The sequence below is a fragment of the Lissotriton helveticus genome, chromosome 7 (genome assembly GCF_964261635.1).
Source record: "Lissotriton helveticus chromosome 7, aLisHel1.1, whole genome shotgun sequence".
Lineage (NCBI taxonomy): Eukaryota > Metazoa > Chordata > Amphibia > Caudata > Salamandridae > Lissotriton > Lissotriton helveticus.
In genome coordinates, this window is record NC_136068.1 from 1,299,150,702 (window position 1) to 1,299,178,102 (window position 27,401).

The 27,401-nt window shown below is 44.6% G+C and overlaps 1 protein-coding gene across 1 annotated transcript in view; it reads right to left on the reverse strand.

The window, feature by feature from the left end:
• Positions 1-21,260: 21,260 nt before the first annotated feature.
• SRP68 (signal recognition particle 68) overlaps positions 21,261-27,401 on the reverse strand; it is a 344,507-nt gene continuing 338,366 nt past the window's right edge. Inside the window, exon 16 of the mRNA XM_078654565.1 lies at positions 21,261-23,748. Within this exon, the coding sequence (XP_078510691.1) occupies positions 23,521-23,748 (228 nt within the window). The 3' untranslated portion in view covers positions 21,261-23,520. The remainder of the gene's footprint in view (positions 23,749-27,401) is intronic.

The following is a 27,401-nucleotide window of genomic DNA, read 5'->3' on the forward strand; positions in this document are numbered from 1 at the left end:
GGCAGCATCGTGGTCCCCCTCACGGAGTTGACCTCCAAAAACCAGCCGAAGAAAGTTAGCTGGACCCCCCACCTGCCAAGAGGCGTTCGAAGCATTGAAAGACGCCATGTGCACTGCCCCAGTACTACAGACCCCCGACTACTCCCGTGAGTTCGTGGTCCAAACGGACGCGTCTGAACATGGCATCAGAGCGGTCCTGTCCCAGATAAACGAAAAAGGCCTAGACCAGCCAGTGGCATTCATTAACCGGAGGCTACTCCCTCGAGAGCAAAGGTGGAGCACCATCGAGTGGGAGGCCTTCGCGGTGGTTTGGGCACTGAAGAAGCTGAGGCCCTACCTGTTCGGTACTCACTTCCGGGTCCAAACCGACCACGACCCCTCCGGTGGCTAATGCAAATGAGAGGGGAGAACCCCAAACTGTTGCGATGGTCCATCTCCCTCCAAGGGATGGATTTTACTGTTGAACACCGGCCTGGTGTTGCCCACGCCAACGCAGACGGCCTGTCCCGATTCTTCCGCCTCAGTGAAGAGATCCCCCCAAGGGGATGGGTAGTTCTCTCTGCCTTTCAGCTGGGGGGGGACGCGTGTTGGACCTGGCCTCGTGGCATGGTTCCCCCCGTTCCTTCCTCAGCACCCTGTTTGCATAGCCCTGCACCCAGAAGCCACTGGTCGTCCTGCTCCCTGTACGCCCAAACTCCCTGCACGACCCCGCCAGCCGACGACCAGCCCCGCATGCCCCCGGCCTCCTTCCCGGCTCCGAGCGCCCAGATCCTGCATCACCCTACAGGGCCCCGGCAGCCATTTTCCCTTCCCGAGATCCCTGACTCCTTGGGCCTAGCGCGACCCCGGCCCCAGCGAAACTTAGACTCCAAGGCGCGCCAAGGATCAAAGAGCCAACCACCAGACCTCTCCAACGACCAGCTCCCAAGGCAGGAGACCGCCGCCTGCGAGGGTCCGGACATCAAAGGGCCACTGGACTATATCAAGGCTCGCCCAACAACTAGCGGGCAGTTGTATCCTGGACAAGAAAGCCCTGCTGATCTGATCGCGGCTGACCCTTGGGGAGAACTGCATCTCCGAACTCTTTGAGCCCTGCTGACGCTGTCGCGGCTCCTTCTCGTAACACGGAACTGGAAACATTGGAGCCCTGCTGACGCTGTCGTGGCTCGTCCTCGGAAAGACGGAACTAACACCTCGGAGCCCTGCTGCCCTCGTCGCGGCTCGAGCTTGAACCCTAAAGAGATCTTCGTGAAACCTCCTGAGCCCTGCTGACGCTGTTGCGGCTCCTCAATAACACCTCCGGATCGAGCCCTGCTGACCTCGTCGCGGCTCGAGGAGTACTCTGGTCCGACTGGACCATCGACGCTACCAACACGACCTAAGTCGACTCGAAGTGAGTGAAGCAGCTAGTATGACTACCATCTTCCGTATCCCCCGGCTCGAGGATTGAGAGCTGTGCGCAGGGTACGCTTCGTGCTAGCCTAAAGACTGAGACTATCCCGCTTCCCTCTTCCCGAATTCCTGAGTCTTTACGATCCCTCGATCGCTTGTAAATAAGAGTGCTGAAACCTTTCTTTTATTGTTGATAAAGAACTTGTTACTGAAAACCTACGGTGTGGTGTCCGTTTGTAAGTGTGGTGTGAGCTCAGTGTGTACGATCCTAGACTCTAAGTCCTCCCCGGCGAGGACCTCACGTCAAGACTCGGCAGTATTGGTGGGAGAGGTGGGTCCCGGGGTGGTCGGGTGAGTATAACCTGGCCCTCTGAGATCGCCCCTTCTAACAAACACAGAGTGCAGGGGTGTGTATTTGGAGAGGGGGGAGTGGCTGAACACGACTGAGAGAGCTAGAAACTGTGTGCACACTTCTTTACTGTTGAAAGATTAAGAAATCAGTAACTCACTAAATATGGAAAGTGGAAGGATACAAGTCAGCCAATTATAGGAGATATTAATGAGGCTATGCTTCAGGGGAGGGATACATACAAGACGAAGGCAAGCGATTTAATAATAACCCAACTACCGAGGGTGACAAAAACGTCAACCAATGGTAAGCAATGGGTGGACTAAAAGCTGTCTGTGTCCTTTAGCTGGTAGGTGAGAGCTAAAAAGGAATGGAATCCCCATTGAGCAATCTTTCATGACATCACGAAGAGTTCAACTCTGCATTTGCAACATATTAAATTGCTCTTTGTTCTTGAAAGTCCACGTTTAAATTTCAGTTCAAGAACATGTGCAATGAGAATAGAAGAGCAATAAAAGAAACAATGAGTCATTAATCAGCTTCACACGCCCGAGGCCTCACCCTTGCTCATCCTGCCATTATTGAAACATTTTTCCCTCTCAGTTACTGCCCTCTCTTGGGCTGGGATTGCGCTGGGTATTCATTTGCAGTGAAGTATGTTTTACTATCTTTGGGTGTTGAAAGAGTGCAAGGGATGTCATTCTGAAGCTCTCAGGGTGATGTTAGGCGTGGCTAAAAACAGGTGGATAAACAGGAACTGTCAGAGATTAGCATGTCACACACCTGAACAATGGCAGGTGATCCTTCACGCCAACACAACTACCTGTAACCTCACCTCCCAGGCCTACCTCCGAGGCCGCTGCCTCAATGCTTTTACCATTTCTCCCATAACTTCCTCAGTTTTTTTTTTAAGTAGGAGTACTATTAGCTCGCCACCATCTCTTCATTTTGACCATACTTACCACTTGAGAAAAATAGTAATCATATGTCTTACTAAATAATGTTCAGTAAGTATAGTATTACATACTTTTGAGATAAAATAATTATATACTTTTAGGACAGGAATTCCCCCTGCGCGTATGCAGGTGTGTTCTCCTGCCCAACTGACTGAATGCATGTGTATCTGATATATTGACTTTGATTTTGTCCCTAGTGTCACACTAATCTAGCCAGTGCACAGAGGCCTAGGCTTGTTCTGCTTCCCCTCCAGGTCACAGAACAGGTCCGGGACCGCTTCTGTGACTGGGAGGGGCATGCCAAGCTTGCTCTCACAGTGGGCAGAGGATTACCGTTCTCTCCTAGGTGTAACACATAAAGGGGTGGTGGCAGTATACTGTGTTTTGAGATTGACAGTGTATCGGGCCCTTTTTATCTGAGTCAGTGAGAGAGTGGCCAACTGGTCTCTTGTGACTGGGTCTGCTGTTATGTGAATACCCAGAACCTTGCTCTGACAAAAAATGTGTGGGCCAACTTCCTCGGCAGCAAATGAAGAAGCCATATCTGATAACTATGATCCTCTGCTGTGGTGGACCCATCAAGTGAGCTTGACCTAAACAAGAAGGTCTAAAGACCAGTTTCCTACCTGCTCTTAAACGGAGGTAAGAACCTAAGTAAACAGTTACTGATCAAGCATTTAACTTGTGGGGAAACGTAATCTGTACCAGAGTCCTATTAATGCTTCTACCATAGTTTTGATGGAGGATAGCTCCAGAGAGGGTCGCACAGGTGGGATAGAGCACAATAAGCTAAGGTATGTAATGCACACAAGAGAATTTAGATAGGGTGTACCATCCTGTTTGTATGATTGAATTGTTTAGTAGTGGGTACTGCTGTTTTATTAACAAGTACTTTCTTTTTCCAAAAGGCATGCACTGGGCTGGACATTAAAGTTATTGTGTCTGTTGATTGTTGAGTTCTAAGCTCGTCCCCCCACACTACCTCCCTTAGAAGCCTGTGACCACTCGCCTTCACTGCCCTGAGAGTCCACTATGGAAAGGATTTTACTTGGCCCAGTTTGCAGTGCCATAGTAGTACTCTGGCTATGCTGAACAACATTTATGTTTACACCTCTGATCTGAAATTTCAAGCTTGAGAACTTTGCATCAATAGGACTAAAGGAGCTGGAACATAAGAATACATCATTGATACTTATTTCAGTATTGCAGTTATTGTTTGTCTTTCAGCATCTTCCCACATTAGTCCTGTCTATAACTTAGGGGCAGATTTACTAACACTTTGTTCCAGGTTTGTGCTGGAAAGCAGCCCTAAATCTAAGCTCTACTTTGCATCAAAGGGCATACCATGGGTGGTGCAACAAAGTTGGTGCAACCACCAATGGATTTTGGATGGATTTTGATGCAAATCACTATCAACATTGGTAGACAATGATTTTTGTCAAATAATGACAGGTCTTTGAAGCAGAGGTAACTTTGAGATAAGTTGTTTTCCTCCAAAATTTCCCAACTGTGCATGTGTGTACAGCACATATATAAAGTAGGAAAGTGTTAAACTTTGTGAAAGCATAATATTTTGTATTGGAAGCATACTATTCCGGTACAAAATCTATGCTTTATATTATGCACACATCTTTGAGCTATGTTGCAAGGGTGTGTTCTTCGGTGCAGAGCAGCCTATAGGGCGTCAGCACTAAGACAAAGCACTACAATGCACTACAATGCTAAATCTTTGTAGATCTGAAACTGTTCTACTCTCTCAGTTTGATGCAACACAGCAACTTTAGTTTCAACCTTCAGTTCTCTCTACTTCCGAGAATCCTTCCATTCCTTCAACCTTGGATGCTTTGCTGGGCTGCCTCGTTTCTCATGTCATCTTAGTAAATCTACCCCTAAGTTTCCAATGCTGGGTAAAACAATTAACCCTGGGCAAAGCACTACGCTACGCTTGCATAGTTTGCGAAGTTTGCGCTACTTCGCACTACGCGAACTGCACATAGCACAGTGCAAACAGGCGTAGCGTAGTGCAGCGTTATTTTTGCTTGCTCGCGGTCCTCAACTTCAAGTTGGCGACCGCGAGCAAGCAAAATGACATCCCGGCGAGACTTTTTCCTCGTTCGTGATCAGCAACATCAAGTTGCCGATCGCGAGCGTGGAAAATAAACCTCCCGGCGAGATGCTCAACGCGGGGAGGTCAGGTTTCTCATTGCGAGTGGTCGCGTATGCTCGCGACCGCTTGCGATGAGAAACTACCAGTCTGCGTTGAAAACTACAGCTCGCACTGTGCAAGATGCTGTTTTCAATGATTGCATAGTGCCGGATGCTTGTCCGCACTGTGCAAACATTGAAAACAGCATCTTGCACAGTGTGAACAGGGTACTACACAGTTTGTGTAGTGCTACGCGTAGCTCGCGTAGTGCGAAGTGTACTTCGTGTAGCGCTACTTTGCAAACTACGCCCAGCCCTATAAAGAATACTGTCCCACAGTCATGGGAGCAGACTGAGTACAAAGGGGACACCCACTACCAGTAGCTCAGGGTTCTAGCACCAGGAGCTCTCCAGTAATCTCTCATGAAACTTCCCGTTCAAGATATTGAAGGAATACATGAGCTAGTGCATATTTCTTATTTGAATGTCAGAATGGCTATCTAAAAATTAAAAGCCCTAACTTACGGCTTTCGTAGATTCAGCTGAATTTGTTTTCAGCTGTAGTGCTCTACCCAATGAGCATATCAATTCCACAACTGTAGTTAAATTATTTGACTGTAAATACCAGTCAACAAATTTTCAACACACTCTAATCCATGAAGGATAACGTTGGTAAACAATATTTGATGCTCCCCAAAATTGGCTGTTTTATGGATGTTTATGCATATTTGAACACAGAAGTAAACAAGAGGGTGATCGTTGTCTGACTAAACTTTCAAGGCACACTTGTCCCACTTGAGTCTGTGTCTAAATAAACATGAGGGCTACAATGACAACAAACATTCTTGCACAGTTACTGAATTGTTGCCCTGCATCTCTCACAGCTGTTCATTGGTTAGGGAATCAGCAGCCATTGGTCTTTACTCTCAGGACATGCAGATTTACCTACCCAGGCAAGACTCTACTCTCTTTTCTGTAGACAAACTCTATTCATCATACTACCCACCTCTAGACTTCTGATTTGGCCACATTTGCCCTTTTCTTGCCAAACATTAGGACACAAATACACAGTGTTAAAATACAGTTAATTTAGGGGAAGATTACAATGGAGGTCGGAAAGCCTCTGACTTTTGGTTGGAGGCTTTCCACCCCCATCGTCTGTTTCAATTCCGACCAGCTGATTATGTCATTCTGGCTGCATTCCGAAAGGTTCAAAGAGCCCATCGGCCAGTTGGAACCGGCTCGTAATCCCAAAGGGTGGGCCTTTCCACCCTTGGAATTACGATGCCTGGTCTGCCCGACATGGAAACCATGTCGGAAAGCGTGTTTGGGGGCCCCCAGCAGTGCCCCCTTGTGTGTGTGTGGCCTTTGGTTGGGGGCTGAGGAGGCACCTATGGTGCCTCCCTTCTAATCCCTGCAACCTTGATGTCCCTGCCATGGGGTGCAGGGATGAACAGCACCTCACATTTCCCCATGGGAGCATGTATTATAGCATGTTTACGGCTGTAATGAATACTCCCATAGGTAAATATAGAATGCGACCAAACAGTGTTCGGTCGCATCCTGACCAGAGGTCGGTTGGTTCCAAGACTGAGACAGTATCGGGCAGACTAAAGTCCACCCGACATCGTAATTCGGCCCTTAGTGTACGTAGGGCATGTTCTGGCCAACTAGAAAGCTCTAACAGGGATACACCTGATTGAGAGGAAGGACAAGTGTCTACATGCAAATGTAGGGAATTATCATTGGTGACCAGTAGAATATTTCCCTTGGGTACAGAGGATTCCCCTAACAATTATAACTTATTAAAATCAAACCCAAATCTTTGTTTTAAAGCAAGTTTGAATGGGTTCAGTGGAATCATCATCACATGAAGTATTCTGCAGAGCTTCACAAGGATAATGTATGTCCTGCCTGCTCTTCAACATCTATCTACGCTCCTTAAACACACAAACTGGAAAACAGATCTACAAGCCTGGTCAACATCACCCTGTCCCTGAATAACATGTTGAATTGGATAGAGGGTTTCCTTTATCTATCTAGGACTAAATCAGTGGTTTTTAGTACTGGGCCAAACAAAAATCAAGGTTTCAATATTTGAATGGCCTTTCAGCTTAGACACACCATCTAGCATTGCACTGCAAGTAAGAAACCTGAGTCATTTTTGATTCAGAGTTCTCCATCATGCCCCAAATAAAAGTTAAAGTCAAAGGTTTCAACCCCAATTCTCAGCTACTCTAGAGAATCCATCCATTTCTTTAACCAGAACACTGGGTGGAGTCTGCAAGCGCCATAGCTAAAGTAAAACTAACAATTAGACCATTGAATTCACGGGGCTAAAGAAAAAACTGGCACTGGTTAGACAAATTGCAAGCATGCCTTTCATTGCATTTTGTGTGTTTCATGTACCCTAAGTGGGAATGGTATGCCCAAACATGGATCCTGTGCTCACTGTGACACTGAAACCAAGCTACATCTGACTGAAGAGCAGGGCGAAACCATCTTGGGTTGCTTGTGCTAGGTGAGGACCTAGCCTGGCAGTTCAGGCTTGACTGTTCCTACTGGTCCAGGGTCACAACTGATTTACATATGGCGGGGTCCAAACTGAGGTCAACAAAAGAACGAAGGTTTGGTATGTTACCCCAAGCAATAGCCAATAGTTAGACAAATTGCAAGCATGGCTCTCATCATCCTTTGTGTGTTCAACATTCAATTTAACATAACAGAGTTTCTCCTGCCATGAACTTGTCTTAGCACTGTAGTCAATACAGTTAAACAGAAGAAGTCTGTCGAGGTAATGGCACAAAGCTTGCTTCCTTTTCATTCTGCTTTTCACACTGCTAGGCAACCTGAATATGCACTTTGAGGATAAAGCATGTACTCATTCTGCAAACTTTACACAGGACTTATCAGCAATACAGCTTTCCCAATTCATCACCTCCCCCCTGTACAATAAGCGTCATTTACTTGATCCAATCATTATCAATATTTTAAACATGATAGCAAACATCCATTTACCAGTCTCTTGGTCGAATCACTTTATTATTCCTTTTTCCATCTCTAAAAAGCCATTTACCAGTCTCTTGGTAGAATCACTTTATTATTCCTTTTTCCATCTCTAAGGCAGGAAATAAGGAACCTATAGTATCATAATCAAGGATTCCCGGGCAGTGATCCACACAGGACACTACAAGCTGGGAAATGGCCTTGTGTAACTCAGCTCCCGTACTGGAGATGTCTCCTTATCATACTCAGCTTTCAAGAAATGGGTAAACGCTGCCTGAAATGTGTCAGTCCATTTGAAAACCAAAGCAGGTCCTGGGTCTGGCGCAGGTGGATGGGGAGGGTGTGCCATGTCTTGGCGGCGAGGTGGGAGAAGGATCTGCCGCCAGTGGTCGTTGGGTGGATGCGTGGAACGGTGGCGAGGGGCGAGGTCAGCGGAGCGAAGCTGGTGGTTGGGGGTGTAGAAGGTGAGTTGTTTGCTGAGGTATGCTGGTCCGGCGTCGTGGAGTGCTTTGTGAGCGTCGGTGAGGAGCTTGAAGGTGATCCTCTTGTTGATGGGAAGCCAGTGCAGGTCCCTCAGGTGGACAGTGATGTGGCTGTGGATGTCGAGAATGAGGCGTGCGGAGGCGTTCTGTTTGCGTTGAAGTCTTTTCTGGAGTTTGGCCAGGATTCCTGAATAGAGGGCATTGCCGTAGTCCAGCCTTCTTGTGACGAGGGCCTGTGTGACCGTCCTTTTGGTGCCAGTGGATCCATCTGTAGATCTTGCGAAGCATGCAGAGGGTGTAGAAGCAGCAGGAGGAGACAGCGATGACACCTGCAAACTGATCTATAAAAAGCCCTGAAAAAATATCAGCATGCCATCGGTACGGCCCGGATGGATGACCTTACAGATAAGATTAGTCAGTCCTCAAATTCCTCCAAGTAACTCTATACCACCATAAATTCCTTTTAAAAATTCGACACTTCAGGAGCAGGCCCGCCTCCCTCAGAGGCTCGCTGTGAGCTACTTTTCAATTATTTCCTTTGAAAAATTAGGCTTATCTACTACACTTCATCAGGAACATCGGATCACAACAACAGGGCCAACGTAAAGACCATAGCGAACAGCACCAAGGTCGAGCTTCCTACTTTTCCACAAATGGGTAAAGAGGAAATTCTATCCATAGCAAGCATGGTGAAATCAGGCTCCCCTTTCAACCCTGCTCCCCTAGAAATCCTCCTGGAGGGGGGTGGAGGGGTGCCATTCTCTCAGCCCTCAGGGACATCTATATCTCATCCCTGGAACGCTGCAGCGTACCAAATGCATGAAAACATGCCATTATACAACCCTTACTAAAGAAATCGTCTCTACTCCCTGGTGTTGGCAAAATTCTAGAAAAAGAGATAAATAGCCACGGTTCGGAGAGCCACAGAGAGGTATAGAGTGGTGTGGAGTCCTGGGAATCTAACAACAAACTACACCCCACCCAAACAGGCTGTTGGACAGGCTGTAGCACTGAAACAGCGCTCTTGATGGCCAAGTAGAAACTCAAAAAGGGCCTTCAGCGAGGTGTATCAGCTGCATTATTCTTGTAGATTTATTCACAGCATTCGATATGGTATCCTATCCCACTGTACTTTGTTCACTTGAAGAAGCTGGAAACACAAGTAGTGCATTAAAATCTGGGCCAGACTGGTGATGCCGGGCACTGGGCAATCCCTTGGGAGGCTGGAAGGGTAGGGGCCGGTGGCTGATTTTTTTTGTATGCAAAATTGGCCCCCAGTTACAAAATCAGAAGCCCACCATGACAGTCTGCACTCTGCACCAAGCCCAAGCTCATTATGCTGCAAGCCTCCCCTTCTCCTTCCGGGTTGGCGCCAGCAGCAAGTACACTGTAGCGGCGCAGGCTCAAGCGCAGGCTTCAAGCGTCACACGTGCTGAAGAAGCATGCACTGCTTTTATATAAAAAAAATATATTACCACCACCAACCCCCTGGGCCATCATTCAATCTATTAGTGCGAAGGCAAATTTGACAGCCCTGGTGGTGGGTGGTCTGCCCTGTCCCTATGCTCCCTGCTCTCGCTGTCACCTTGGCACTGGCATGCATTTGCATATTATGCAATGCCTATGCTCCGTGCAGCACACATAAGCATTAAATAATTGCAACTGCTTGCTCCGACTCCCCAGTGGTTCTGCTACAATGTGCAGGTGCCCCTCCCTCCCATCCCCTCTGTACCCTCTTCCCCGACGCCTCCTCGAGTTTTGGACCGTCACTGTGTTCACCTTTCTTAAGGCTTCTGTGCAGTGACAGACAGACTGTGTGTGGGGTGGGGGGGTGTTCTCCATTGTCACGCCAGGAGGATAGAAGACGGCACAAGCAGAGCGGACTGGTGGTGAGTATGACCACAGCTACTAAGCTTGCATTGTCTGACCTTAATGTGTGCCATTGCTATGCTTTCTGGCCAGGGTCATAGGAGCTGGATGTAGGGATGCAGGGGCCACTGCACAACCCCCAAAATAATCAGGGCAGGAGTTCAAAAGGTTAATGGGCAATAAAGATTCCTTTACTTTTTTTGTTTCACTCTTGTCACATTTGCTGTGCATTCAAAGACCGGTCAAATGTCAGGCTAGGTCATCTGAGGAATGGCTATTTATTCTTTTTAAATGGGGAGTGGTTTACTTTTATTTCTGTGACTGCAAAGTTAGAGGATATTGTATAATAAAATATCTGCAAATGAACTGCACAAATATTTCAAAGTTTATCAGCATTTAGAGAAGTGAAGCATATTATTTTGTTATTCTGAAGTGTGATGAAAACAATGGATCAAAATAAATCAAGACACTTACTTGGTGGTGTGCAATTATAAATATTTTCTGAAACCCAATTTCCACACATTATCGATTGAATGCTACATAGCTTTATCAGTAAAATTGCACGTCAGTGTTTCTTTTGTCAATTTCAATGGAAAATGGGCTGTCTGTAAATGTCAGTGCTACCACAGCATGTTTTAGTAATATATTTGTAACAGTGGTCTTCAAAATGCTCTACTGCCTTCATTCCACACCCTCTGGAAAGGATGGGCGGGGCTCATTTGCTTTGCTTGTTCTTTGTGTGATGCTTGGATTTTTCACAACGTGATGTAACATTGATGGGAGCACCTAAACTCTGAACATTGTTTCAGCGCCACTGGCCTGGGTGCCTTTGTGTGACATTGTCATGCTTTCTGGCCTGGGTGAGATGTGACACTTCCATGCTTTCTGGCCTGAATGCCATGTGTGATATTTCCATGCTTTCTGGCCTGGGTGCGTATGCGTGACATTACCATGACTTCTGGTTTGGGTGCTTATGTATGACATTTCCATGCTTTCTGACATTGGTGCTTCTGTGTGATATTTTTGCGTTTTCTGCCCTGGTTGCTTATGTGTGACATTTCCATGCTTTCTGGCCTAGGTGCTTATGTGAGACATTTCCCCGTGTATTGGCCTTGGAGCTTTGTGTGACATTTCCACAGTTTCTGGCCTTGCTCCTTATGTGTAACATCTCCATTCTTTCTGGCCTGGGTGCATATGTGTGACATTTTCACAGTTTCTAGCCTGGGTGCTTATGGGTGATACTTTCATGCTTTCTAGCCTGGGTGCTTATGTGTGACATTTCCACACTTACAGGCTTTGGTGCGTATGTGTGGCATTTTCACAGTTTCTGGCTTCAGTGGCCTGGGTGTTTATGTGTAAATGTCTATGCTTTCTGGCCTGGGTATGCACTGCACAGGGGCTAGTCTGACTTTTACTATGTGTTCTATGATTCACTACTCTGGTCTGTCTATTTTTGGTGTTCTCTGTAAGAATATCTATGGGTATGTATTACTGGGTATCCTGGTGCTCTTTAAGGTCATCATTTATTATGCTATGAAAGTTAATACAATTAAATATGTAATGAAAAATATGTTGTAAAATGCACCATTTTGGCCTTTTTCTCCAAAACCTTCTTGGGGGTAGAACTTCCCCAAATCCCCACAGCAGTGGTCATGCTCGCTCACTGCGCTCACTATGCACCGTACAGCGACTGGTTTGAGAAAAGTTGCCAGGGCTGCTTTGGTTTCAAAGTCCATTTAAAATGTGGGGTGGCTCAGGGCTCCTCCATCAGCCCTACGCTTTTTAATCTGTACGTCTGCCCCTTGGCTGACATCATCTGCTCCCTAGGTGTCAGTACGCTGACAACACGCAAATCATTGTCTCCCTAACACCCAATTCAGGCTCCACATCACAAAAACTAAACTCTTGTTTAGAGCAGGTCACCAACTGGATTGTGGTTTGCTGCCTAAAGCTAAATTGGGCAAACGGAGGTCCTGGTGGTCGGCAACACCCCATCACTCTGGGACTAACTTAACTGGTCCTCATCGCTGGGTGATTTTCCACGGCCAAAACAGAAGTGAAAAGTCTGGGTGTCAAACTTGATTGCAATCTTCCTCCCATGCAAAGAAGCTGGCAGCTAGCTGCTACGACCTCCTTAGAGCACTGAGGGAGACTCTAAAATGGCTTCCAATGGGCCTCTTGCAGAAAAGTGGCCAAAGGCCTAATACTATCCTGCCTTGACTACGGCAAATCCCTCTATTTATGCAGCTCACTCTCTGTTATCAAAAAACTGCAAGTCATTAAGAGCTCTTCTTCCTGAATGCTACTGGGTATCCCTAAAACTCAATCAGCTCGCCCAGCTCTTGCCACACTTCACTGGCTGCCAATAAGCAAAAGGTCCAATTCAAATTGCTTTGCATTGCTCACTGTGTAAGGCACAAAGTAGGCCCTCCCCTGAATTAGAAGAGCCCAATGAGGGGACCGCTCACTCGCTTATCTCGCCCCCAAACTTTGGAACACATTACTGCTAAGCCTCAGACAAAATGACAATCTACCTAGCTTCAGAAAACAACTTAAAATCGATCCATTTGCCTAAACACTCAACAGTCAAGTAAAGTGCCCATAGCACTGGGAAGCCTGTTCCGGGTGGCCATGTGTTCAATAAAAACCAGTGAATAGAATAGAATAGAATTTTATACAAAGTTTGCTCCGAAGGTGATGGATTTGTTTAAAAAAAAAAGGCAAAAAACCTGGTTCAAATAGGAATTTCAAATTAATTTTGGCAGTAGTGAAGAATAAGTACACAGTACATACCCATTTGCCTCTTTGAAATACCATATTAGAGGGAGGCCAAATGGGGGGCTATTATAATGAATGTTGCCTTTGATATTGCGTTCCCATATCAGATGGGGAATCAGAGTAAAGGCATAACAACATGTCCCACATCAAAGAGTCCACAGAGTATTCTACAGAGATTCTGCCCACAGGACCCTGGATGTGACCACAGGCACCTTTCAATTTCTGCTGTGTCAAAATAAGTCAGCTTCTGGAGCAACGCGAAGAGTTTAAAACTGGAACACAGAGGCTGACAACTGTGGGGTGTTTTCAGGGAGAGAAAAATGTGTTTTGCAGAAAGGACACTCTAACCCCCCATCACTGCTTCTTGCTGCCAGTGATCCTCGAGGCACTACTGTAATACCTCCCTTGGAGTACCAGACAGTGTCTTGCAGGAAAGTCTCAGATTGACAGAAGAAACCCTCAGTTTTCCCATTTGTGGGTCCAGCAACGTCCCAAGAAACAATACTTTTCTGGATGGTCCAGGAGCCAGCTGTGCCAGTTAATAGAAATGACCAGAGGATGCAGCGGAGAAGACGTGTCTGTCAGTGAGTGGCAGCTTCCCTCACTCTTATCAGCTGGATTTTATCTGCCAATCTTCGATGTTGTGATGCACAAAATCCCCTTTCATCACAAAACGAGCAGCTATCCCAGCCATACACTTAGAGAACATTTCCGAAGCGGACTTCGACACGAATGTAAGACAAATTTGAGAGTGCCTTAACTGGACCTAAAAAGTGACTCCCAGTCCCAGGAGATCTGTTGCGCAGAGTGTAATGACCTGCCTGTCATTGTGTTCTGTGCTCCACTCTCAGAGTAATGACCTGCGTGTTATCATGTCCTGTGTACCACACTCAAAACGGGTGTTGGAAAGTGGGTTATTGGTAGGGGCAAATGTAGGTCTGCCACTGGCAATAAGGCCATTAACACATGGTAGGACTCAGCATAGGTTTTAGAAAATTATTCCTATGCTCAACCCTTGGTAACGTGGCTGCGAGCAGACAGGCTTAACTTCAAAGACAGCTATGTAAAACATTTCAAACACCGTTTCAGTAAATAATTAAGACACAACACAAAATAAAAATCCAACACCAATTTACAACAATAGGTAATATTTGTATCTTTTAAATGACACCAAAATGACAAAACTCCACTGTAGGGAACCAGACATATTAATTTTTAAAGTTAGTCACTTTCTTGTGCTTAGAAACCAACAGCGCCCCTTTTAGTCATTTGGTTTTCTCTGACAGGGACACACCTTTAGAAATTGTTCTGGAGAATCTCACCACTGTATTGTGCCGCCTTCTCCAGCAGTCTGGGTCCAGTTAGAACTCCTTCCTGAAGTTCTGCTTGCGGGTCCCAAAGTATCCAACACACAATCCAAGGTTCTGGAATCTCCGAGAGGGTCCTTGAAAGTGTGAAACTTCAATTCCGCAATCCACTTGCACAAAACCCTTACAAATCCACTGGTACTCCAGGCTGGAAATTCTTTGTGGGGATGTCCAGGTGAGCTCTGTTAACCTGTAGCTTGCAGGAAGTCCACTCTTTAATCCTTTCGAAGCAGGTTTGATCCACAGGGCTGTAGTTTCCAAAGGTGCAAACTCAGAGGCCTGGCTTTGAAAATGCACTTCAAAATTTTCAGCGCAGACAGGCCCTTCTGATTCTCTTCAGTTTCAAGTAGCAGCTCTGGAGGGCTCTCCCCTCTCAGATACTTATTCCAAGTTCTCTGGGACATGCAAGAGGTCACTTCTGACCTATGGGAGCAGGGTAACTCCTCAAAGTTATGACCAGATCCTGTAGAGTGTGGCATTATTTTGTCCCAGAGTGCATCAAATCTTCCAAATCCATAATGGCTGATTTTCCAGAAAGGAGATAAGAGCAGGCTAAACACACCCCTAGGATGACTAATTTACTTGGACTCTCCCCCCTGCATCTGCTCATACCTTTCTTAATCCTACCATCCTACCATCAGCCTAAGGTGGGAAGTTCATAGCTGTAAATGACAATGGTCTCTGCTCTCCCCTTTGAAGTGCATAGTTTATGACCCCTCTCCTTTGCCTGGCATTCCTATGTAACAGCACACTGCCCTGCCAGCAAAGCTGGTTAACCCCGGAGGCTCTTTATCACCTCTTCAAAACAGCCTGGCTAATCCACTTAACTCTGACCAATCAGGGTAGACCACTGGAAGGCTGAATTTGGACCTACAAACAAGAAAGTCTTATAACTTCTTGTATGTACACTATATGAAATTGTTGAATTTATTATTACAATTCTGGAAAGTCTTGGAATGGCATTTCTATCCCTCTCCTATCAATAGTTATGAATGGATGTATGACGTTACAACGCATACTTTTACAACGCCTACCTTTACAACGCGGTTTTTACCACGCATACCATTACAACGCATAGCGCTTTGGGGTGCTGGATAGTGAATAGTTTAATTTACTATTCCAACTCCAGTCCCCGTGGATAGTAGGGAAGGTTATTGGATAGTAAATTAACCTATTCCTTATCCTAGAGCGCCCCCCAGAGCAATGCGTTGTAATAGTTTGCGTTGTAAAAGTTGCGTTGTAATGGTAGGTCGTTGTAAAAGTTTCGTTGTAAAGGTTGTATACCGTTATGAATCAATAACTTTCTACCATGTTAAACTATGTACCAGGGGATTTGCAATGGGAAAAATGACTTGGGCAATTTTTCAAGCACCGGGACTTACAAAAACATATTTTATAAGTACTTGCCCTATATCTACAGGAACCCCACCCCATGTGCAACTAGAGGAGACTTTAGGGGTTCTGAATCTGTAGAAATGTTGCAGATTCTCCCTCTACAGTGCTCCTAGCATCAAAGTCGAATTTGAGCAGCACTTTAGCACAATGTGGGGAGTGACATGTGACATTTCACTTTACCCAGGCATATGAAAACTCATTTTATAAGGGTGTACCTTATAAATACCAGACCCCCACCCCTGGGATACCTAGGGGAGATCCTGGGGGTCCCTAATATGCCAAAACATTGAGGGTTATCCATTTTTTAAGTGGCCCAAACCCCAAAGTCGAGTTTGGACACAATTTACTTTTTAAAAGCAGTCCTGGCACCCAGTGCTGCTTTTAAACTGACCTCAGGCTTCGGCAGTGCACACATGCAAGTGCAGAAAAAGACTGCTGGCCTCTAAACTGCCATGTCCCAGGGTCCTGGGGACATATAGGTAGTTTCAATCCTCCTGCCTAATATATACTAGGGGCTTATAGGATTGGTTATGCCACCACCATACCATTGTGTACCTTAGTGTATGTAAGTGTTTATCTGTATTCTAATGTGTTTCTTTCAGCATAGCGTTGGCCCTGGGCCTGGTTAGGCAGAGCCCAGAGTCAGTCAGAGCCAGTTACCACCAGCATCAGTCAGCAAAAAGGTGGGGGGTGCCCAGGGCACAGGATGACTTTGCAACAATGGGGTTCCCCATTCTAGAGCCTTGATCGAGTTTGAGTATCATTAGAACTTCCACTGGTCAGCTCCTGCTGGCGCTGTGTCTGTAGGACGTTACCTCGCCGGTCTCACGAAAAGAGCTGTGAGAGGACCTGCGCCAGTAGATAAAATCGGCAGGGATGCCCCGCGGCGTGGGACGCTCCTACCAGTTTCTGGAATCCTTTTATCTTCTGTTGTGCCTCCATTGCCTTGTTGCCGTGCTGCCCAGAGACCCTCGCGGAGAACTTTGTGTTGCTGCCATCCTCGCGGACCGCAGACTGCCGAGGCACTACATCCCCCAGAAGGCAGTGCGGTCTTGCGAGAAGAGCTGCGAGAGGACCTGCGCCAGCAGATAATATCGGCAGGGAACCCACGCGGCGCCTGACCCCGGCACAGCACCATTGCCCCCACAAATAAGAGCGCCTGAGTCTAAGAACTTAGAAGTATATTCATCCTTACCACCACAGATTCATAAGGCCCCCACCCCAAAATTTACAAAACCTCATACGAAGTCTTAAGTCTACACAAGCAAAGGATAGTCCAGCCATTACTATAGTTAAAGAACATGCAAGCCCTGTCAAAATCAAAAGTAAAAATAAAGGCTAAGCAGCAAATAATATGACTGGAATCACAAACTTAACATTAGATTTAAGCACTTTTATTAAAGAGTCCATTAGTACCCTGGCAAAAAGACTTGATACCATCGAGTTAGACCTGGCACTAAATTTAGGGCAACTAAAGGACGTACAAGTAGAGCCAGAAAGGGGTGGGGACCTAGTTAAAAACTATAATCAGTCAACAGTTGATTGTGCCCCCAGTCGTGGTATACAGTCTAGGGATAGGGAGAGAGCTAGTTGTTCTGCTGGTCCTAGGTTAAATAAGGTAAACTCTCCTAATGCGCAATTAACAGGGATCGTAAAAGAGAAGGGGGGTGGAAACGATCCTGGTATAGATCGTTGCAACGTTCCATCACGAGTAGATACTTGCACCAGCCCAGGAACACGAAGGACTCACAAACAAGTGTCCACACTAAACTACGTCAATTTAAATCTTCCACCGGCTGCGGCTCCCTTTAAGTGGTTTTGACAAATGTGCCTCCGTCAAATGATGCAGATAAAGAAAATTGGATGACTTTGAGGAATAACTCTTTACATTACTTAGGGACAAAAACTGGTTTGACTCAAGATAGGTTTGATTCTTTCAAAATGATAAGACGGGTTCAATGGGTGGGTCCTACCAGAAAGTCTTTTAAAGGCGATTGCGTAGTACTATCTTTAGGCTCCCCTGCGCTAGTGCAAGAAATTTTACACCGAGCGGGCACAAATAGATCCTTGATCAAGGGTATCAATGTGCTACCATTGGGCTTTTTTATCAGCCCAAAATGCTCAATAGAATTAACCCCCCCCCCCCACTGACACTTACTTTAACAATCACTCGAGATATAACCTAGATGTGTAATTAAGTTTGGGCCATTATATTCGCTGAAGGTGGATTGACGCAGGGTTATAAAAGCTAGTAAGAAGGTGGCGACCTGTGATGAACCTGAGCTTGAGCAGAGAGTACGATATTCAGTACCCCTGGTGGAAAAATCTAAACTTGACCTTGGGGTAGCAAGTGGGTATTCCCCCTTAGTCGACCCGCCCCCCCCCCCTTTAATTCATGAGCATCAAAATAACAATCTCTGTATTGGCTCAGAAGACCTGGGAGATCTCTCTGTACTAAACAGCCAGAAAGTGGACCAAAATGCCCTTGTAAGCAAGAAAGTAACCAGCGAGGTAGCAATCACTGAAGTAGAGGACAATAGCCCGAGTATTGCCACAGTTGTAGAGAAGTGCTGTAGTAGGGGGGAGAAGGACTTGGCATTAAGGTCCCAATTAATTCATGCTCATGGGGAGATAAGACTTGTCTTTTGGAACATTTTTGGGCTTCAATCCAAGGTTAATAACACAGTGTGGTCTGATTTTATTGAGAACTTTGATGTACTGTGTACTGTGCGTTCAACGCACGGAAGACATAAAGGGGGGTTATGTATATACATTTCAAACATGCTGGGGGCACAGAAGATAAAAACCGTAAAAACAACCAACTATTATCAAATTGTGTCAATATATTTCTTCTATAACAATATTGATAGGGGTATTTTTATTGACCAGCTGAAGAATTTAAATGACGACCTAAGTAATCTATCAAAAGAGAAGGATACTATCATTATTTGGGGAGGAGACTACAACACCCATGTTTGTTCCCAGTATTCTTGTGGGCTCGTGGAAATCGAGGAAGACGACCACGGCCATGTAGCCCATTTTGTACACTCAACTAGGGGTGATTGTCTTAATGATGTTATGGCCTCACACGATCTAGGTTTTACCAACATGTTGTGCTCCCCTCCAGTAGAGTTTGACATCATGTTTATCGGGCGGGGCTTCAGCTCCACGATAGATTTTATCACCTTCCCTAATCAATTTGCAACGTGGGTTAATAAATGTAATATCCACCCGATTGGGCTTAGCGATCATCATCCACAAAGCATTAATATTTTAATTCCTCATAGGAGCATTTCTGCAATAGGGTTTGGCTTGGACACAAGCAAGCGTGTTGGATCGCGAGAATGGTTATTCACTGCACTGGGCTAAGAAGGACCCTGAGGCACTGAATTTAAAATTAATGTCACATGCCATAACCCCAATCAAAGTGTGCCTGCGTGAAGAGATTTCCCATCCTGATATACGGGTCGCATTTTCTCAAATCACAGCCGCAATCCAAAAAAACTTTGACTCGCCCCTGCGGGGAGCCTAGAAACCTAAATCATGGATGGTTTGATACCATGTGTACCAAGGCATATTCCCTGTTAAAGGCCGCACTTCGCAAGACTGTGAGGGACTATGAGGAAATTAGAGAATATAGGAAGGCCTATAATCTTGCTAGAAACAAACGCAAAAAAGAAATAAAAGATCAGGCCTGGAATAACCTCTATGAAGCATCTACCAGCAGGGATTGTTCACTCTTTTGGCAGGCAGTAAAGGCCCCGTTTTTTATGAATAAAGAGGGAGCCACGATTGAAGTGGCAATTAGTGAAAACTCTTGGGTATCATTTTTCATCGGTGTATGGCAACAGAGACAATAATATTTCAGAACCAAATGAGCTAACACTACTGGGTGAGCGTGTTAATTTTTTACAGGTAAATACTCATTTCACACATGATGAAGTAATGGTGGCAATAAAAGAAAGTAAATCTGGAAAAGCCCCGGGGCCCGAAGGGACTCCGATTGACCTGTGTAAATTTACAGCTGAGCTATGGTCACCACTTTTAACACGAGTCCTTGAAGCCAGCTGTTCAGAGGGTTTTATTAAATCCTGGTCAGAGTCCATAATAATACCTATTACCTATTTTTAAAAAGGGGGACCGGGAAAATCCAGCTTGTTACAGACCCATATCCCTCCTGGATTCCTTCATGAAAATCGCAGGAAGGGTCATTTTGAATAGAATGCAACAGTAGGCTGAAGATAATAATATCTTAAGCCCCGAACAATATGGGTTTAGGGAGGGAAGGGGTACTGTTGAGCAGGTTTTAAACTTTTAAATTTTACACGGGAAATATACCAAGGCCAAGCCGGGTAAACTCTACCTAGGGGTCTGGGGATTTCACGATGTTACACCAATTCAGGCGGTTGAAAATGCTTTTCTCAGATTCATATTAGCTCTTCCCCAGAATGCAGCCGTATATAATTGCCATAGTGAACTAGGGATCCATCATATCACTGATGTGATTAAAATGCAACCTATGCTACTTTGGCATAGAGCCTGGACAGGACTCAATCTTGAGTTAAACCGAGATATTCTTAGAGACTCTATGGGCCTGGACCAATCCAGAAAAATTACATGGCTAAATTACATCAGGAAATTATCTAATGATTTGGGGAGACCCGAGTTTTATAGTGACCCTGATTCCTTACATTCAATACCTAGAAAAGATCCTAAAACTGTGTGGCTGAACCACTTTGAGACCCTAAGAATGGGGGCGGAGTTTACCAACAAAACTGTGGTCCAACATCAACTTACCCTGGTCTGTAGTTCCATTCAACCCTATTTAGTATGGTGTCAAGGGGGCTACGATAGATACATCTTGACTAGGTTTAGGTTTGATTGTTTTCATCGCCTGGTCTCCTTTCCAACAGTTAATGACAGCTTTGTTATTGTCCGTGCGATAATTTATCTAACCAAACGACTATGCACGTGACACTTTTCTGTAATGTCTATGTAAATAAAAGGGCCAGATGGATTATCCCATTTTTAAAAAAGGTTTCATGGCAGCAATGCCGCCCAACATTTTTATTTCTTCAATTATTGAACAATGAGTATTGTGTAGGAATCTGGTCTGTCTTTTTAAAAAACATACTGAGAAAGAGAAAAAGTTTAAATTGATTGCCAATTGCTGAGTTTAATGTATTTTTAAATGTATATATTCAATGAATTGACATTTTGTATTCTTGCTTTTATGATTTTATTAATTTTTAAAATCGAATAAAGCATTTTCTGACCTGATTATGCAAAGCTTTTTAGAGAGGACCCAGATCACAATCACACCATTAATGTGCTAATGGTCGATTTTAATTTCAATCATTTCTGTCATTCGTCAGTAGGGGTATCTGAGGTGTTAAACATGCAGAAAAAAACGAACCTTTTCTGGTGAAACTATTGTATTATGGAGCACATGAACCTGAAAGATAACCAGTAGAAAAACAAACAGTCAAAGAAAAAGAAAGAACACAAATATTAACCACAATGTTGTTAAAAGGATTATCCAAGTAGCTTTTATTTTATTGCTACTTATATCTTCAGCGGCTGAAAACAAAAAAATATATTCAGCTGCTAACCGTCCGACTAAGAAGAAACAAATGCAGTCCCTTCTGAATTTATTCCAGAACACACTGCAACTAATGGAGGGAGCGAAAGGAAGACTTAAAGATCATAACATTAAAACTTAAATATTTATAATTTTGTTTACACTTAGTCTAGCTCAGAATGGTAGGTTTTAGGGGGTTACAAAACATTGTTCTTTTCCCCCCATCATGTATAACTGGGAGCCAAGGAGCAGCACAACATAAACCATCTTTCTGCTTCCATGATGCCTTCAAACCAGATCTGGTTGCGCAGAATCAGGTGCAATCAATGAGACCATTGCCAATTTTTCCATAGGTCATTAAAAAATAGTTTGATTAGGTCAAGTAGATTCCACACAAGACTGACAGCTTGAAAAAACAACATTCAGTTAGTTCTCAAATGTCCTAGGGCTTTAAACTGTGTTGCCATCTAAAGTTTATTTGATTGTATTTTATTGGTGAAATACGCTTAGACAAGGGCATCTTTAGTTGTTAAATGTTAAATACCGTTAAAGAGACCTTCTGGCTGCAAAGAGGATGGAACTAAATATCTTTCTGGTCCATCACTACGGGAAATACCTACCCTTAACAAGGATCCTACATCTCTCGTTCAATAGTAACCAAAAACGACACAGACCTAGGCTGGAGAAGGCCTTAGCAGGAACTATGTCACCAAACACACACTCCCCATGATAAACTACACTGTCTTGCTGCCTGTATGTAGAGCTGAGGATTACCCTTCCAAATGAAATACTACAGCGGTACAGCAAAAGAGGACATGCTGCCCAAATTTCCAGTATCTGATAGATCTGCCTAACAAACAACATAAACCTGGACAGGCAAACAAAAGTAGTGCTATTTCTCTCTACCAACCAACAAGCAACAGAGAAAGTTTAAGTTTGGAGCGGCTGCATTCATAAAAGTCATTAGTATCCAATTCAGGTTCAAAAACAGCACCTGATCATCAGCTTAAGACACAGTCACTATAATGATTAACAAAGCAAGACATTGTACAGTGACCTTTGGGCCAGCTTTCCACTCAGTCAAACATTGCTTAGCATGGTGGAGTTACGCTCCCAAAGAGCAACAAAGGGATGAATTACAATACATTAACATCAGTTGCCAGCCATGTGAGATCTAAGATCAGGAACAACACAAAATTCTGCTCAGCTAAGCAGTGTAGTGATTAATGCAGCGAAAACTCTCGGCTGTGTACCAGGGAGAACGTGCAGGCGGGAGAGAATCATGGGCTCCTCTATATCTGAAGACTAACTGATGATATTTCTGTGCCAATATACTGTTCAGACTGAGGATTTAAATGCATAAACATAAAACATTTATGATGATTTAAGCTGGTCCTACACTTCAAAGCGATATACCTATTCCTCACCTGGAAAAAAAGGCTGAATTTCCTATTTATGCAAGCACAAGCAATCCTATGTCAGCAAAGTGCCCAGATACGATTTTTTCGGGTTGTAAGAACATCTTCTACAGTATAATACGTCTGCTCCAACTAGAGAAGCCGATAAAGTTCCTTGGCCTGATCCTCTTCTAAGCAGAAGTCTGGTTGAGGAGGTTTAGTATGAACAAGGTGATTTGCTAAGGTATCCACATCACTCCTATCACCATCATTTATTTGCATTTACACTCAATCATGGCATGATAAAAACCGTCCAGAGGGAGACTGTTGGAATGCCTTTTGTATATCAAGGCACACTTAACAGTAGCCTTCACGCTAGAATAGTTTGTTTTAAATGCCAAATACAACCCCATTTAAAGTCTCTTATCAAACAAAAACATATTAGCAGCTATCGCCAACAAATGATGCTGTGCACTGTGAATGATTGCGATGTAAGCAAAGCTTAACCTGTCTCAGTGAGCTAAAGAGAAAACCCAGAAGCGTGCACACAGCATCATTGCAGTGATATAAGCATAGTAAGGCAGATGTCAACATATGCCCAGAGTAGAACAGAGCTATAGTCTTTTTGAAAAGCCAAGTTGTAAAAACAAGGGCATGTCCCAGTAGTTCAATAGTGGAATTTTATCGAAGTGTTCTTTCTGGGGGAAAAAGTAATAACCACTTTATTATAAGGCTGTAGTCTCTCCAGGTGTAAAATCTCCCTCCCACCCCTGTTTCTTCCTCTCCTCCGGAGAGGGCTAGAGTTAGCTTCGGAATCCAAAGATGCCCTTGATGTAGCCTGTCAAGCCACTCTTGGCCTTCTGTTCCACTCTGTCCTCCAGGGGCGGTAGTGCCACATGGTTCAGGGCCAAGTCGAAGAATAAAGGCTTGCAGGGAATGGGCTGGAAGTCCGGGGGGAAGTGCACCAACTTTGCTTGCTTGCCAACTAGAGTACTGTCCAGCACAAAGTTTTCTAAACGTTCGGCCAGAGGCTGCACAGGGGGAGGAAAAGAGAAAAGTATTTCAGCACACAGTAAAGAAAACATAGGTAAGACAGTACCAAATGAAGGAAATAATAAATGAACCTGTAAACCTATAAAGCAGCACCTTGAACTGATTGCTGCTAAGATAGGGCTATGCAACTGTTATTTTAGTTTTTCTGGCTAAGTTCACTATTTTCACCCTCTGCAAAGTTTCCATACAGCAAGATCACCGTCAATATAATCAAAAACATCAAAGCTGGGAACTGTAGGCAGAATATTTAACTACAAATGTACCATTGTCACTGGAGCAAAACATTTTCTGCAAAGCGTATCTTCTACATAACCATTTTTTGGTGTGACATATAGTCACTTGTGAAATAAATTGTCAAAGTGAAATGTTTCACATGGATGCAGCAAAACAAAACACATTTTAGCTTCATGAATTTGCCTAGGAGTTCACTATAAACCTTTGTGAAGGATATACATTAAAAACTAAAAATTCACAGAAGGTCAATAAGAGCTGGTTGTATATTGGTCATTCAGGCAGGTGGGACTTCCCTAGGAAAATACTACTAAAGACCAGAAGCAACATGAAGGAACTCAAGCAACACACATAAGGGTTGTACAAGGACTAACTGCCAACAAATATACCAGCTTAACGAAGGGAATTGGATACACATAGTAACACAGTAAACGGCGGATAGAAGACTGGTCGGCTTCGGTAAGCTTTATAACATGCAGTGCAAGTCATACAGGGAGAGGATGAGTACTGTTATATATAGCTGTGCTCCAGTTTAAAAAAAACCAATGACTGGTAGAAAGACAGTTGCAGCGTTTTCTCCACTTTACACGACTGAGCAAAACTAGCAAGCACTGTGGTGGCACCAGAACCTGGAGTTTTGGTAGGTCTGTTCATTCAGGATCAGTTGTCACTGACATAGACCATAAGAACTGCCCATTTCTCTCTATAGTGGTAAAAGTGAGCAAGGGGACAGATGCACTTTAAAATGAGGCAATGCTATACAAGTCAATTCAAGTAACTAATCTCTTTACTCAAAAATAAGTTCAGACATGAACTATGAGCAACGCATATAATTACAAAATGATATGGTAATGAAAAAATAAATTAGCGACAGTCTACCCTAAAAGAAAGGTTCACGGTTCAGAAACACATTTATTTAGACTGTCCATAAAACATTCTAAAAACACACTTCACAATTAAAACCTTTGAATGACCCCTCCCGGCCCCCAACCCATTCCATTTTTTAAATTCTGTTTGACAGATCGTAAAAACCGAGCAATGCCAAACTGCCACATCTAGATGTCGCATCTCAGACAATAACTCCACCGCTGTGTTCCTATGAAGACCATCATATTTAGAAAACAGAGGTCTTAAAAACTTGATTCAATTTGCGAGATAAAAGACGCAGTCCATAAGAAAATGCATAAGGGTATATTCAACTTTCAAAGGGCAGGGACAGAGACCACTATTATTCTGCACCCTAATCCTAGGTAGGTGTGATGAGTACATTTGATTACATCCCACCCTCACCTTTAAAAAAAGACAGCCTGACCAGAGTCATGGCTGTCTTTGAAGCACTCTGATAGAGAAAAAAAGCTTTGATCTGTTATGTGGCATTTCCATAATGGAGGCCTGCACATCCCCAGAAAAACCTGTGACGAGTGTTGATGCATAGCGTTAGACCATTACATGATGTCAATGGTATGGCCCACACAGCCTGTTGTGTCCAGACCAGCTTTCATCATGTGCTTAAGTCTTGTCCTGTCCATTATGGATCATTTGTGCAATCGATTTCCTGAATTTCTTAGGAATGGTGGGCGAAATTTCTCTGGATTATCCCAGAAGAATTGTGTATAGTGTGTCAGGAGATAGAGATTGTTCAGAGTCCTCAATGCTAAATTGGCAGATGAGGAAACCATCTTGCAAAACATATGAATGCGCTTAGATTCACGGTCTGGCAGGGCACTGAGGGAAGGCATTAGGCATGACCTGGCTAGTGGAAAGTTAAACCACCAAGGTCTCAGGAATTGGGTGCTGGGTCCCCAGGAGCAGGCCTAGGATTCCTAGGTGCAGAGCAGAGAACAGCTTAGACCAGTCAATGCCTCTGTCAGAGCCTCATTAAAGAACAGAAAGGTCTCTGAAGTCGCAGGACAAGGCAATTAGAAGATTGATCTTGGTTTCTACCATGGGAAACGGAAGCTTCAACACTTATGCACCTTTGTGGAAGGTGCGGATCACCACCCTAAAAAAGATGCTCTGTAATATGGCCATAGTGGGGAATGCAACTCGGTCTCGGACAACAATCCAGGCCACTAGCATTTTTCGCAAGTCTAAACTTATAACTGCATCAGCAGTGCAACGAGGAAGAAGTACATTTTCCATTTCCTCATCATCATCATGAGACACATTTTGAAGGCCCTGGGTGGTGTCAGAATACATTCCAAATAACACTTAGCCTTCGGTTGTAATGGTGTCAGAGTAGCGGCATTGTCCTAGAGTCTTCCCAGACCAGGGCTGCTCCTTAATTATTTCAAGCTAAAGTCGTCTCTGGATCTGAAATATGGATCAAAGTTGAAACCTCTGGAGCACAGAGTGGCATCAGAGCAGTCAGAATCAAAGTGGCCTTTGGCTTAAGTGTAGAGGTGTGGGCTGGCGCATGCTGGGAGGGGACCAGCGAGGCCAATCATCGCCAGGGCAGGTCTTTAGGGTCTGGAGGTGCTCTAGATAAGCCCGAAATTATCTAAAGTAGTTGCATCATAGCCTCCTTGAAGGCCTCGACCTGCTGCAGTGTCAACAATTTCCAGAAAAACTCAGGGTGTGTCAGGACCAGCCTTGGGATAGGCTCAGAGTAAGAAAGGGAGGCAGTCTCAGATCCTTCAAGAGCCCTCGTTGCGACCTCTCCCTGGAGCGAGAGACTATGCTTATGTTATGGCTTGACTTGGGCGGGGGGGGGGGGTAACAGGGAAGGAAAGAGGAAGGGAAAAATGTGAGGGTGAGTGAATGCACCAAAATAAAGGGGGGTGTATTGAGCAGATTCCCAATGGAAAGGGCAAGGCTTAGATGAATAAAAGTGACCGGCGACAAATACCAGACGTGAAAATCAATTCTTGTTAAGAAATGCTGTATTAAACCAAATTAATTAACTTGGTGAATGCCATCCATATGTAAAACACGTAGAAATTTACTTTTTCAGGAATATTTGTCAAGTCTTCTTTTAGTAAGGATCACATATAACCAAAGACGGTAGAGAATTGTAGAGCTGATCCAACAGAAGGCCGCACTTTAGGAGGTAATGGCCACATATACTGACACAGGGGGTGAGCGCGGCGCTTCGGTGCTCATGATGGCTCCACGCCGTCATGAGTGGCGGGTGCTCATGACGGCGTGGAATTAGTGCCGCGTGGGAGAAGCGGTGGTGGTATGACGGCTCCACGCCGTCATCAGCACACGCCACCGTGGCTCATGACGTTGTGGAGCCGACATGAGCACGCAAGGGGTTAATTGTGCTGGTGAAAGATACTCTTTTTATTTGTAAACAAATCTGATAAAATATATGCAAACAAAAAAAACGCAGGTGATTTAAACAAAAAAAGACTGATCCAGCAAACTCAAAAAAGCTGACAAACAGCCTTCAACAGAG